Source organism: Aulostomus chinensis, chromosome 24 (assembly GCF_037954235.1).
Source record: "Aulostomus chinensis isolate RoL2024-O1b breed Wild chromosome 24, RoL_Achi_v1.0, whole genome shotgun sequence".
Taxonomy (NCBI): Eukaryota; Metazoa; Chordata; class Actinopteri; order Syngnathiformes; family Aulostomidae; genus Aulostomus; species Aulostomus chinensis.
The window spans coordinates 5,732,130-5,747,731 of record NC_141343.1 but is presented as its reverse complement, the minus strand read 5'-3'; the positions used below and the strand labels follow the sequence as shown (position 1 = coordinate 5,747,731).

The window sequence follows — 15,602 nt, the reverse complement described above, 5'->3', positions numbered from 1 at the left end:
TGAATACGTCCTCATAATCGTACTAATAACCCAGCAAGCAAACTCATGGTACTACTTGCAGCGTGTATATCAGCTACAGGAACTTTGTTAGCATGGTAACACCTCAGACCCACCCACTGATGCAGGTATAGTGGGTGATGTACTTGAGGTTCCTGCTAGCTATCGTTAGCACTGACAGTCATGAACATATGCGCCTATGCTCGCTAAATCGAAGTTAGCGCAGCCGCTATCTTCAGGTCAACCCTGGCTGGTTTGTGTCTTCCTCAGCTGGGTTATGCAGCCTCATTGCAGACGCATGTGGGGTTGGCGTTTCGTAAGAGCGACTGATAACGTGATCCAATGGAGACACTGAGTGGTTGACGCCACACCAAAATAAAATTATATCAGTCAAATTGTGTGTTTCGAGCATTCCTGCATTGCTGCATGTGTGAAATCTGATGAGTCATTACTTCTGGACTGCACTGGGGCAACTGCCAATCCTCCAGTGTGACCAATTGCCATAGCCCAGCTTCCCCTCCCGGTTTTCATCCCTGAGATATCTTTAATGCTTTGGTTTGCCTTCAGTTCTTAAAATGTCTACTTATTTTTGCTGTGAGGAGAGATAAAAGAGCTCTCTGTCCAAACTTTCACTTCGCTTCTGTCATACCCAATTTTAGTTACTGCTCTGAACTTTGGGCCCTGCAAAAGTCAGTGGGCATCTAACACAGACACGCCTGACACCCTCTGTGTGTGAGTGTCTATAGATAGATGGATAGATATTTATACACAAATTTATAGTGTGTATAAATATATATACACATATAGGTGTATCTGTATACATAAACATACTGTATATAGTATTAGGTTAGCATAGGGCTAGGGATGGTTAGGGGTTTTCCTACACAGCTCATCTTGTCTCCCTGAGATTTTTACAGCATTAACTTTTAAACTGTTCACCTCTGAGGAACTAGTTTTAATAACAGAACACAATTATACTTCAAATTCTAAATGTAAGAACAAACAGCATGTTGTCATCATTGTTCTGTTTATTTTGAACACGTGACTGACATCATAAGGTGAGGCCCATTTGTTCTCACACCAAATGGTGTCACAGGATGTACGTGAAGGGTGTTGTGAGAGGTGAGCAGTAAGAAATACTACAAATAAGCTGTGATGTGAGGCGGCAGACAAGGAGGACACTGGACACTACAGTTAAAGCCCAGAAGAGCTAACAACGCAAATGTTAGCATGTGTTAGCAACACAAACTTGTCCACACAAGAGAACTGGACAAGCAGAGGTCATTCCCATCAGCAACACACACTTGAGCCGAGTCACACACAGAGTCAGGACACTCGTGTATTGCAAGGGTAAGCACATACACAACAACTCTAGGACGGTACGCCCTGCGTTCATCTGCATGTCTGCCTCTCTACTCTTCACCTCTGCCTCGTTTGTTAGCGCTAACAGCTGCTTGAACACTTCAAATGAGGACAAATTCAAAGCACTTCTCGCTTTTATTATCCCACGCAAGCACTCACTTGTTAACCACATGCAAGAACACATTTGTAGTCAAAAGACAAAACACACCCTCACTTGTGATACCAATATACAGACATGCTTGTTCTCCATAATGCTTCATCAAAACCACAAAATGTCCCATCTGTACTGTAATTCTAGCCTCCGCCATTTAATCTAAAATGGCCTCTTGTGAAAGTGAGGTCCAACAAAATGGCTTGACGTTTGCGTCTCACAGGGATTCACTCACTCCCTCACTCTCTCTTTCTCTCTCTCTCTCTCACACACACACACACACACACACACACACAAATGAGCAGACAAGAGTTCTCTTTTCATGTTCCCTGGGTGGACTTTCCATCAATAGCCTCATTTTGCCTCTCTCCTGCTGCAGTATCCACCCCCCCCCCCAACTGTTTCCAATATCCAGCCTTTCTCCTTTCAGTACTTTGAATATTTACGAACTGCAGATATTTCATATTCAACTAGCTGTCAGTGACCACTTCCTGTCTGGTTTGTTTTCTTCCTCTGCAGAATTCTACCATCTACCAGCGACCGCTTCCTCCTGAAGAACCTGGTTTCAGGCGTTGACTACAACTTGTGCGTGCTGGCCATTTTCGATGACTCAATGACATCATTAGCAGCAACCAAAGTCCTTGGCTGCACCACCTTCTCCACCAAGGACGTGTATCCAGCCTGCCGCTCGCTTCAAGCCCACTTCCTAGGAGGGACACTCACCATCTTAGTTGGCGGGGTTGTCGTGGTCACCCTGCTTGTGTTCACGGTGGCATTGATGGTTCGCCACCGTGTATGCAACCATAGTGACCATATGCTATGTCATAACGGCAACACTGAGGCAGGAGCTGGGGCGTGCTATCAGGGCGGGGGTTTAGGGGGTGGGGACAAAGGGGGGAACAGTAGCGGGTGCTACCAGTCCAATGGTTCCGGGGACGTGATGATGGTGGTTCTACCTAATGGTCTTCCTTCCAAAAGAGGAGGGGAGAAAGACAAGGAGAAGGGAGCAGTGGACTCTGCTTCCCCTCTGCCTCCCAAGCTCCCTCCAAAGCCCAGACCCAAGCCTAAAGTCAACCTGGAGCAGTTTCTGTCGGCTGGGGGGGTGGTTTCCACAACCACAGGGGTAGGAGGGGAGATGGCTTTGGTGGTGAGGCAGAGGAAACTGGAGAAGGCACCAACATATACCCCTGACAGTGACAGAACTCCCCTCTACTACACCCCTTCCTTCTCATCCACCCTGCCCCGTCAATCCTGCTCCAGGGATTGTCCAAAACCCCGTCTGGAGAGAGAACTGACTAATCGAGCCAGTTTCTCTCTTGCAGCCCCCCTGAGGGACTCTGAGCTGTTGGACTGGAGAATCACTCCCCAGGTGAAAGACAAATGGAATTCTTCTCAAGCCTATCAGAGTCCTGTACCCCCTCTAAATCCTGCCTGTGGGACTGTGAGCAAACGCCGTCACTCGCTGGATATGGGCTCTTCTGTGGCTTTAGCAACAGATGCAGCTGCCACTGTTGCCAAGCGCTACGGTGCTGTCAGCTACGCCAAGCGGCTCAGCGTGATCTGGACAAGGCGGAGCCAGTCGCTTCATGGAATGCTGGTGCAGTGTGCTTCTACAACCAGCACCACATCTTCGACCACCAGTGACGAGGGTGAAAACAGTGGAGGATTTGGAACGCGATGTGAGTTCCAACGAGGATACATCCACGCTTATAACACCACCAACTCCAACTCTAACACCGGGGCCACTGTTGGGAGCAGGGGAAGGGAGAGAGGGAAGGATGGAAGGGCTGTTGAGGAGCTGGAGGAAAGTGTTGTGTAGGTGGTAGAGGGAATAAATTAAAGTTAAGAGGTGAAAATTTAAAAGAAGACAGTTAAAATTGGATTGGCTCCTGAGAAAGAGGTGGAATTAGGGAGAAAGTGACTGACAGACTGGGGGGTTGCAAGTTTGGGGGGGGGGGCTGACTTGATGCTTGATATGGTGGGGGAACTAGACAGTGACACAGGGAGAAGGAGATGATGGTGGAAGGGAACCATCCATGGACAGAAAACAGAGGTTCCAAGGTTGGGGGGACTCAGCCTGGATCTCTGTAAAACCTGAACCCTAACAGAACCAGACTCTTGTTAACACTGGACTCTCCCGAGCCACACAGCACCACCAGAGTTTACACCGGATCAACAATCAGACCGACTGAGAACACTTCTCTGGAAAAAAAAAAAAAAATCACAAGAGTTTTTGTTTTTTTTAATCTCCAAAACCATTCTGAAACTTTCCAGAACACGGTGAACGTGACTCTGCTGTGTCCTCAGTGGCTGGACAATGACTTTGGCTGGCTGTGGATTACGGGAGCACAAATGGAGAGCAGTGAGCATCGGCGTGATCGATCGGTACCAGCTGGAAAGAGCCAGCGGAGCACAGACATGATTAAAGAGACACTGGGATTATAATGGAGTCAATATGGATTACAAAATGGAGGAGATGACGAGGGTTCTATGATGGAACATGTGAGGGAACAGATGAATGCTGCATTAGTGTGGATGTGTGTGGGCGTGCGGGAGGGTGCGACTTCCTTCCCGCCCCAAATGTTTCAACACATTCTGCACGTGCTGGAAAACCAGAATGATGACGATTCTGTGAAAACCTCAATAAATGACTATTTTTGCAGCTTTGTCAGAAAGTGACCGACTCAAATTTAATTTTTTGTGACGTCAAACTTCTGTGTGCCACATGGATTCCCCTAAAGTCCAAACAGTGACTGTTTTCTGACAGGAAGCAGTTAAATGGTAGGTCGTCTCTGGAACTTCATGAACTTATGATTAGAAACAAGACATAAAATGGGACGCCTGAGCCCCTGGCACAAACCACAGAAACTTTTGTCAAAAGAAAAAAAAGATAAAACTTGAAAGTACACATATATATATATCTATATATATATAGATATATATATATATGAAATAATTGTACTTGTTGCACCATGTGTTTCTGTTTTTCAGAGATTTCTGGGAATGATGTTAGGGTCAAATAAAAAATATGAAATGTGTTATTTTTTTTGTTGTAGACAAAAAAATCGTCATCATTATGAAATAAAGATGAAAAAACATACATAATCGCCCCCCCACACACACACACCCAGCACAGATGCCTATAAAACAGAGCCAGCTGCATCAACAATGACGACTTCAGCCATTACTGTTCACATTCCTTTCTGTTTCATTTCATTTGCCAAAGTCAATATTGTTCTCTTGACTTGATATGAATAAAAATTACATGTATGGAGCAGAGACTGTCTTGTTAACATGAACAGGATGGCTGTGTGCCATTTCACGGTGCAAGGGTCTGTGCTTTAATACAAAGAGCATGAGGGAAATGTCAAAAATGACTGGAAAAATCTGAATCAAGAGTTTGGAAACATGGAACACGCAAACGTACAGCTACAGTACGTCTCCATCCTCACACCAGACGGAGCCTGGGTCTCGTCTCCAGCACATGCTCTCATTTTCCATCAAACGATTACAGACGCAGCTAAACGCACAAGATGGACTTTGTGAAAAACTTGAGGAGAGGGGCAACATGGACATGCTGACACCTAGAAAGGGAAAGATAAATGATGAGCAAGAGAGAAACAAACAGAGAGGAGGTGAGCGATGGAGGGAGACAGGATGGAGGTTACAGCACTCACTTCTGACTCTGTGTGTGTGTGTGTGTGTGTGTGTGTGTGTGTGTGTGTGTGTGTGTGTGCCTCAGTTAATGACAGAAAACAACAACAAAGTTCACCCCCCCTGCTTTTTGTCCAAAGGCGAAACCCTGGCCCAATTTGACTAATTAAAAAATGCTGAGTAACACGCTAGCTTACACACACGCACACACCTCATGAAATGTATGTGTTTATGAGGACAATTGACAACAACTGAGAAGGGATTCATCCTCTCACTTGTTCTGTTCTACACGCCACGGGACGGTGATGTCACATCACCAGTGTGGTCAAGGAACGACGCCTCTGCCTGCAGTCTGCTGACTCACGACAGTATCACACCTGAACACCAGCTGACAAGTACTGTGCTACATGCTCGCAGGTAAGCCCTTCCTCTGAATGCATAACAGGAATGTTCCTGAAACCACCAGCGTTTCCATGGTAACATCCAGCTGAATCTGACCTCAGCAAAACTTGGTTAAAGCAACGCAAAAGAGGAAGAGATCATGTCAGCGTCCTGTTAAGAAGTACAGTGTGTACTGTATACTCTAATGACTGAGGTCCTGTGGTGATCCTGGCAGAAAATAATACACAGAACACACTTTGTTTTGGTGATGGAAGAGGACACGACCTCATGACATCATCAACATCTCTGTTTCTCTTCAGTATCAAACTGGAGCACTGAGCTGAGCACTAACCTGGAGAAGCAACATCACGAACAAACAGAAAAGCTAAAAGATGTCAGGTTTGTCATCAGCGACCTGCCGATCTCTGTAGGAGTGAGCTCTCCTGTACCTGAGGGTCCTCAACATGGGAAGGAAGAAGAAATCACGCTCTGTCACTGCTTTACATGTTTTACATGTTAAACGATTGATTGAACAAGATATGAGGATATATATATTCTATATAACTCTTTGAAGCAGTAAATATGTAGAAACCTGGAGGCTTTCTAGGGCTGGGACTCAAGAGAAGCAAGTACATTTACGCGCTCCACTTTCAGCCGAACCACTTGTACTGTTCTTTGGCGTCGACAGCTCTAATTTTCTGCGTCTCTTTATCAAACTAATGGAGCGTCGCACACCTACTTCGCTTCTTTGGGTTGTTTGTAATGCAGCGGCAACCCAGCTGCCATTGTTGTAGGATAAGTTCAATTAAAATTCCTGTCTCGAACATTCAACATATAGAACCTAACCAGCCTGACACCACTCACAGCTGCTGTCTGGCATTCAATTATTTTTCTGTTTGCAATTACGGTTAACAAGACTCAGGGGGACCTGAGGCTTCAGGGATGGAAGCTGACGGATAAAGAAGCACCAGCAAATGATCTCCGCTAGTATCACCCATCAGATTAAGGACGCTCATGTACTAATTGAAAGTATTCAGAACCTTTTACTGGTCAGGATCCGATCAGTCATATTCTTGAGTATTTCATCATGTGACTCCTCAGCGAGGTGTGGAGGAGATGATAGAAGTGGGAGAGGAGAAGAAGATAGAGAGACTGAGTGGAGACGGGAGAGTAAGGAGAAGAGAGATGGAGTCCCAGCGAAGGGGAAATCGATGAAGTCAGCAGGTCCGAGTGCAGCAGCACCAGGGAGGAGAGGAACCACGGGCTTATCTGCACACCATGAAGCCCACACCTTGATGCATCGTTTGCTTTCCTTCTTCTCTGAAAACTCTTGCTGCCTTTCCACAACCTGTAATGTAGCCCTCCATCACATTTGCTGCCCCTTCACCTTCAGTGACTTCTCTTTCAATTCTTTGTTCACCACAAACCTCCTGATCTCCACTTCCCTCTGCCCTCCTCAGCTTCTTCTCTCATATCTTTTGTTTCAGTGGTTTCAGACGTATTTGGAGCCTTGTCATCCTCCCTCAAAGAATTTCAACTTGATTTTCTTTCTCGATGTGGTCGACCATGACTCGCCACCCCACCTACCCACACACACTTCTATATTAGTAGTCCTCTCTCCAACTTACTTTAATTCACCCAAACACACTTTGGCATTTCATTTCTGCCCCCTCTGTCCTTGTCCCTCTCCATTTCAGTCTCTTTCAACTTCCTCCTCCTCTCTGTATAACTGACTTGCATTTTCTAAATTCCTACATTTCATTTCCTCTCTAAGCAGTTGCATTAGAGGGTTTCTCCCCAGTGAGAGAGTTATTTGGTTTGTTTATCTGCAGAAATTAATGCATATAAATGTGAGGCAGTACTTACACCAACAAAGAAAGGGGTTTCACTGAGAGACGCTGTTGAGTCCTGATAATCAAGACTCAGAACGGATTCATGATCCCATCACATGAAGGCCTTTAATCATGATGCTCTTCCCCACAGTCCTGACTCCCTCCTGGATCGTCACAAACTGTCTACCCCAGTGAACTGGTTCCACACTAAAACAATGGACTTCATAACATACTAGATTCCTGGCTCCTGTAAAACCGGACGAGTGGCAGTCGAAGTTGTCACTTGGGTCTTGGCTCCTCCTCTACCTGCGTTGCGGTAAGCGTGTGACCTCACTTTCGTGCATTGCTACGCAGTGCTTTGCTTCGTTGCGCTAGCTAAAGTCTGATCATCCCCACTAATTCCTTATTCGTTGACTAATTACCTTCCCAAACTACATATCTATTTGCTTTATTTGGCCTCAGTTTAAAGACCGTCTGTCTTATAACGACAGCTTTTATTTTTGTAGACTCTCCACTCTAAGCTAGCGATGGCTTCCCTCTCGCTCTCCTCTCTCCTGCTCAGTGGGCCACTGTTCAGTTCCTCCTCAGCCTCCTTTAGTGGTACTGATAAGTGCGTTAAGTGTAGTTTGTTTGTAGCGTTGGAGGCGAGGCTTAGCGAGGTTGAACTGGACCTGCAGCGGCTCTGCACCGATGGATCCAACCAATTAGCCGCTAGAGCTAGCCAGTCCCCGTTTGCTGGTCTTAGCTTAGCCCCAACTAGTGCTCCCCCGCCAGCTCCCGAGCAGCCAGGAAACCAGGGCGGCTGGGTGACTGTCCAAAGGAAGCATAGCCCGAAGCAGAAGCCTGCTGTCAGCGACAAACCACCGCTTCACGTCTCTAACAGGTTCTCCCCACTCGGCGACACACCCGCCAAGAAAACTACTTTGGTAATTGGAAGTTCCATTCTGAGAAACGTGAAATTAGCGACACCGGCAACCATAGTCAAGTGTATTACAGGGGCCAGAGGGGGCGACGCCGAGTCAAATTTGAAACTCCTGGCTGAAAGTTCACGTAAATATGGTAAAATCGTTATTCACGTTGGTGGTAATGACATCCGACTACGCCAGTCGGAGGTCACAAAAATTAGTATTGAGTCGGTGTGTACATTTGAGAAGAGGATGTCGGACACCGTAGCGTCTGTGGACCCCTGCCTAATAGGACCAGCGACCACATGTTTAGCCGCATGTCGTCGTTCAACCGCTGGCTGTCGAGGTGTCCAGCAAACCAAGTGGGCTTCTCTGGGTGTCCACTAGGGGGCAGTTACCCACCCACACCCCCATAGAGACTGTGTCTGTCCCCCGACCACGTCAGTTTATTCACTCCAGTACTGTAGCGGAGTCAATCAGAAAAACCTGATCAAAGTTAACTCAACCACTAAATTAACTCAACAGAATATCAGAATTAGATGAGGACAATTAAATATCAGACCTCTGATGCTGAAAACTGAACCGGTGAATGAAGTGATATCTGACAGTTGAGTTGACCTGCTGAGTCTCACTGAAACCTGGCTGGTGACGATGAGGATGCTCGTCTGAATGAATCCACTCCTCCAGTCACAGGAACACTCACATTCCTCCAGGCTCTGGCCCAGGAGGTGGCGCTGCTGCCACTGTTGACACCAGTTTAGTAATAAATCCAAACCAGAAGAAGTTTCCATTCATCTGAAAGCCTGATTCTCAGTTTCTATCAGTTTAGTTCTAAATCAGATCAAGTCATGATTGGAGGAGACTTCAGTATTCATGAAGGTGTTGATAACCACAGTCTGGCGCTGCATTTCTCTCTCTTCTAGACTCAACTGGTGTCCATCAGTCTGTCCATGAACACCCTCACTGTCACAACCACACCTCCACCTCCTCCTAACATGTGGAACTGAAGCTGAACATCTGGTTGTGTTTCCACAGAACGCTTTTATCAGACCACCAATCAATCCCTTTGGAATTTGGACTGATCAACTACACTCCACTCAGGAAACCTGTAGTTTCCAGATGTTTGTCTGATCAGGCCACAGCTGGATTTAAGGAATTGCTTGCATCAATTGGAACGTTCACGTGATTGAAGGTTCTGTCACTGTTAAATGAAGTACAAGAGGAGGAATCAACAACATCCAGAGATGAAACCTGGACTCCAGTAAGTGATGCCACCTTGTAACTGAGGTCTCTGTCACAGAATTCCTCACTTAACTTCAGTCTCACACACACTCACACCCAAATACACTCACAGTCGTATACACACACACACACACACACACACACCCAAATACACTAACAGTCACACACACACACACCCACACACACACTCCTCTGTGTATGGACATAAGATTATTTCACTGTCTGCAGTTCTTCAGTTCCTTGCTCTTCACCGTTATCATCATAACTCTGAGCATCTGATTTTCTGTGTGATGCATGACTGCCCTCTGTGTACCCCGTTTAGTACGGTAATATCTGAGAAGTACTGAGGACAGCAAAGTGTGCTGATTGGCTAGCAGCCCCACACAGGTCAAAGGTCACTCCCTAAGGCGGACCAGTTCGTTATAATATTTGTGACACCATCCGTGGGGTTGGGTTCAGGGCTCTTCAGGGCTTCCTGTTTTTGCATGAGCTCCTAGAGCGGCTGGTCCATCTCTCCCCTTTTCTTTTCTATTCAGCTTATTTTTTTGTTTCTTTGTTCTTTAACTTTAGATGGAACTTCTTTTCCTTCCTTGCAACAACTTTTCCTTTAGTAAAGTTTTTTGGTACATGGAATTGAACGTGCCTCTCATTTTTGAGCTCGTGAACGCATCGTTCTGCCGTCCTCGCACCTCCCACCAGCTTGTTGGAGAGGTATCGAGCATCGATGGGAGCAACCCAGCTGAGAATGTAAGCCGGTTCCGTTGGTTTTTCGCACTGAGCAATAACAAAGATCAGTGCTGCATCTATTCAGGCCTCGATCGCTCTCTTTCCCTCACTGCCAATTCCGCCTGACTCCTTTGAGTCTGCTCAACATCTTTTTAATAGTTTTTCTTTTACCTGTAGGTCACAATCGTTCGTACCGCACACCTTTTCACCTGCTACCTTTGCCGTCCACTTGAATCTCAGATGAATCTCATAATTCCTGTCTGATCCTCCATAGTGCCTTCATTGCTTTGTTGGAATTATTGCTGTTTTACGTGTTGTCTTATTTAAATTCAATCCTCTTAAAATTCCAAGAAGTGTCTCAACTCGTTTTTACATTTGTATGCAAGCCACTGACCAACAAAGAACTCACTGATGAGCAACAACCTGAGACTGATCGTTTCTCGTTGGACAACACTAAATTACAACGAGTGGTGCCCCGAGTAACAACTGTGTTAAACATCCTACAGACACATCATCATCACCAGCTTATCGAGTCACTACATTATTGAACTGAGCTCATGAAGGCTGATGGGAGAAAAACTATCCAAGTGTGTGTCTGGTCCTCCAGCAGCCTCTAAGGTTCTGGGTTCTAGGGGCCATGTTATCAGCTGATGGCAGCAGGAGAAGAAGTTTCTCTCTAATCAGGAGAATTTTGTCATTAAAGAAGTCCATGAACTCTTTGCTGCCCAGGGAAACAGGACTACTTGGACTTAGAAACACCTCATCAAATGAGACAGGTACCCTGGATGGCATCACCCTGGGCTTCTCTCTCCTCCTCCTGTCCTCATACGTGTTACTAATTCCTCTTCTTCTCCCCTCATCCCAGATCCTGGTGCTGCTGGAGGAGGCTCCAGACCTGAAGAGGCTCCACCTGCCACCTGTAGCTCCACCTGCTCACGTCCCCGTCTGTCCATCAGTCTCTCCTCCTTTCTCTCCCTCTTTATCTCTGTCCCTCTCTTTCCTTCTGTCTCTCTGTCTTCCTCTATTCTCTGTCTTTGTCTCTGTCCATCAGTCTCTCCTCCTTTCTCTCTCTCTTTCTCTCTGTCCCTCTCTCTCCTTCTGTCTCTCTGTCTTCCTCCATTCTCTGTCTTTGTCTCTGTCCTGCTCTCCTGCTCTCTCTCCGTCCCCACTGATCCTGGATCTGCTCCACCTTCCTGCTGGTAAAGGAAGTTTCTGGTGGCTGCTGTTGCAGGATGTGCTTGCTGGTGGAGAATTGTTGGATGGAGGTTCATTGAAGGAGGGAGGTGCTGGACCTGCTCTACTTGGACAGAGTCAGGACAGAACTTTGGTTGGGGTTTGGAGCCACACAACTAAAACTGACTCGACAACTGCTCTGCCCCTTAGTTCACAGCTGAGCTGTGCGTTATGAAAGCCAAGGGGCGGCAATTTGAAAACCTCCATGATAAAACTGGTTTCCCTGATCACATGCTGCACTATGAGGACTCATCACACAAACCAAGTCTGACTATGACTCTGCCATCATTCACGCCATAAAAGGTAACACAGTCATTATTCTCACTCCTCAATAACATCACCCGTCCTCCAAAAGCCTTACTGCCCCATCTCCATTTAACAGCCTTCTGCAACTCCCTCATGACTTACTCCGTTGGTGAAATACAAAAGATCCATTCCCACCTTGGCCCACACTCCTCCCCATGCACCACTCCAGTGCTTCAGCCACCTCCACACCCATTTTCCAATTTCTGACTCCGACCACCCCTGAAATCTCTGTACTCATCCATAACTCCCAACAATCCACCTGTCAACTAGATCCTCTCCCCCACAGTCCTGGTGAAAGCCTGCCTCCCTTCCCTGGTCCTCCATCATCCATTCTTCCCTCATCACTGGTACTGTCCCTACATCATTCAAGACTCCTTCCATCAATCCCATTCTGAAAAAAACCTGGTGCCAATCCCACTGACTTTCAAATCCGCCCCTCATTTCCAAAATACTGGAAAAAACAGTCGCTACCCAATTTCATCAGTACTACTATTATATTACTATATTATTATCAACCTTTATCAACAGTTACAGTCTGGCCTCCATCCCCTCCATATCACAGAACTCACACTCTTAAAAATAACCAGTGACCTCCTCATGGCATCCATACTTCTGCTTCTTGATCTGAGTGCAGCCTTCGTCGCCATCTGTCACACAACCCTCCTCAACAGACTTCTCTCCATCGGCATCAGTCACTGCCTGTCTCTCCCTGACTTCAGTTTAAATCCTACCTCTCTGGCCAGCTGAAATCATTCAGATCTCATCTATCCTCTTGTCACAGGCGTGCCCCAAGGCTCTGACCTGGGGCCCCTACTCTTCATTACCTGTCTTCTCAGCAATATCTTTCGTAAATTCAAAATCCATCCACTGTTATGTGGATGATACCAAGCTCTACCTCTCTGGCAAACCCACATCCATCCTCCAACCGCCTCCCCTTCCTGACTGCTTATCTGAGATTCAATCCTGGTTTTAATCAAACTTCCTCAAATTAAATGGCAATAAAACCGAAATTCTCCTCATCAGCACTGAATCCACATTATCTCAAATGGACAGTCTCTCTCTCTAAAATTTGATAGCTCATTTGTCTCACCCTCCCCACAGGTTAAGAGGTATCATCCTGGACAGCCCATTATCCTTCCAAGCCCACATCGGTAGCATCACCTGATCTGCCGACTTTCATATTCACAAATCCCCCGCCAAATAATACAGATATTTTGGCCCATTGTCCAGTTACTTCCCGGCTGGACCAGATGTGCTCTCAGCTACTAATATTTTACACTGACTGTTTTACAGTGAAGCAGTACTCTGTAGTACCAACATATTTTGGTTGATACTCTTAGAAGTACTGAGTGTGGTGTTATGAGGGTCAGGACTTTCTGTGTGGAGAAGCAGCATAGAGACAGATGTCACGTGACCATCCACTCCAGCTCTTAATCTGGTGCTCACATAAATATATCTTGAATGAAAGCAATTTGATTGGATGGTGACCTCCAGATAAATCAGCTGATTAACTGAGTTGGAGCAGGCCTGGAGGAGGTGGAGCAGGCCTGGAGGAGGTGGGGCAAGCCTGGAGGAGGTGGAGCAGGTCTGGAGGAGGTGGGGTCCATGTCTCCAGGTTCTCAGGCATCAGTGTTGCTCCTCTGCTTACTGAGTCTCTAACATCTCATCCCTCATGACTCCACGGACCAGAGACCAGCCTCCTCTGGGTCCATGGAGCAAACGTCTCCTGCTGCTCCTCAACATCGAGGCACCACGGAGGCACCGGACCAGCCTCAGTAACACGCTGGAGGAGCCGAAGAAGGGTCACGAGATGGTTAAAGGGCGAGGACAGTCTGGGTCCCCTTCTAAAACTTAAACACACTTGACAGCCAACAGTTGTGGCTCCTCAGAACCTCAACACCAGTCCAATGGGCTACACGATCCCATATTAAAGGGAAAAGATGGTGTCAGACATGTTTGACCTGGGTCCTATTTTTCATTATTTTCTGTCTGTGGCTTCTCAGCAGAGCTTCTCCTGCACTCTGTGTCACTCTCCTCCACGTTCCGCTTCTCTCTAGCTTGCCGTTTATCTGGTATCCTTCCTTTCACTGGTACGCTCTCGCCGTCCTCGCTCTGAGTGCTTCTGTAATTGCTTGCAGTCGTTTCCTCTCCCTTCTTGCCTCGATCTCTTTCACCTCTACCAACTTCCCTTATTTAACTTGTGTCTTCTCTTGCAACCAGGGAGCACATCACTCCTCTGACAGCTTCTCTTAAAAAACTTGAGCCAGTTTCACACACCCCCATCGCTCTACCACTCATGTTTCTTTCATTCAGCCCAACTTCTTTCAGTGTTTTGTTCCCTCGCCTCCTCTGTTCCTGACATCTCCCCCCTCTCATATTTTGTCACAGATGTGATTTTTACCTTTTCCCTGTTTTTTCTGATTTCACCGCAGGACCTCTCCTGCTCATCATTACCGCTCTCCACATCCGCCCACTGCCCACGTCTTCACTTTCCCTCCAGACGGAGAAATGAAACAGGAGCTTCCTGCCCTCTTCATCATTTTTCACTCCTCATTCTGTCTTTTCTTTCTCCGTGTGCCGATGCAACCACCTACTCCTCCGACTCATCATCCCCGCAGGCTCCCTCCAGACTCCTGATCAGAGGGAGGACGGGGAATCTTGTAACCCCTCTCATCTCATGTTCCTGGGAGTGTGCCGGTAGGAGATGGAGGTGTGTAATACACCGGGGTGTTTTTCTAGAGAGCAGGCATCAGTGGAGAAGGCAGAGCAAAGCAGAGCAGGACAGAGAATGACGACTGTCATGTAGGAACAGCAGGGAAGAGAACCAAGCAAAGACAACGATGATGATGACGACGACAACAGAAGCAACAACACAAGCAACAACAGCGCTTGTGGAATTAGACTTGACACTTCAAGAGTTGTCTGACAGCATTTCGATATAAAGACTTACATATTTAACACTGTGCTCTTAATTACTGCTATGAAATGCATGTTGTCTCCAAGCTTTGCTAACAAACTAAATTCTATACAATTGTTTTTTGTAGCTGCTCAATTAGGAAGCCGAAAGCCCCCCAAATTGACTTCGATTCCATCTTCCATCTCTGAATAAACACTGTTTACCAACACTAAAAGCCTGAGAGGGCTGAATGTAAATTTCCCAACTATCTTTGCATGATTAGTGATTCCAGCAGCCACAAAAATGCTCAAATCTTGAAGTGACAGAACTCTTCCCTCCTGGCCAAGTGCTACCAACACTCAGGGATTTAGCTCCAAAAAAATAACAGCAATTATGTTTCAGATTCGGACGTTGAACTTTGCCCGACTAACAGATACCATAAGAAATGAATTTGGCTTCAGCCCGGCTTAACGGCCAGTGGCAATCTGAGCTGGGCTGTGTCGGGGACTAAGAGGTCCTTTATCTTTTCACTTGACAGCACCAGACAGTAAACACTTTAACCTTGCTCTTATCTAACCTCCATGATTGGCCAAACACTGCAGGAGATTATGACTATGAAATAATAAGTGTTATGCTGCTGGGGGACCTTGGCGCGTTGTTCCTCGCCAGTGCTAAATGAACAACACTGGAGCAACAGTGGGCCAGAAAGAGCCACAATCTCAACACTTGAATTTCTAACTTTGATACATGACAGTGAAACACAATCAGAAAAACTATTAATACCACCAGAGGAAATGCACGATACACACGTATACATAGACACATTCATAAATAAACGTATATATACCCCTATATGCACGTATACATAGACACATTCATACATCTGGTGTATATATACCCCTATATCCACGTATACA

The 15,602-nt window shown here is 46.4% G+C and overlaps 2 protein-coding genes across 4 annotated transcripts in view; one reads left to right on the top strand and one right to left on the bottom strand.

Annotated features, from left to right (window-relative positions):
* Nucleotides 1-4,770, top strand: part of LOC147238481 (leucine-rich repeat and fibronectin type-III domain-containing protein 4) — a 31,592-nt gene extending 26,822 nt beyond the window's left edge. For both annotated transcript variants that reach the window (XM_086197137.1, XM_086197138.1), the window contains one exon: nucleotides 2,030-4,770. In XM_086197137.1, the coding sequence (XP_086053263.1) occupies nucleotides 2,030-3,329 (1,300 nt within the window). In that variant the 3' untranslated portion in view covers nucleotides 3,330-4,770. The remainder of the gene's footprint in view (nucleotides 1-2,029) is intronic.
* The window catches only part of LOC147238479 (pyruvate carboxylase, mitochondrial-like), a 231,539-nt gene that overhangs the window by 97,926 nt on the left and 118,011 nt on the right, over nucleotides 1-15,602 (bottom strand). The window lies entirely within an intron of this gene.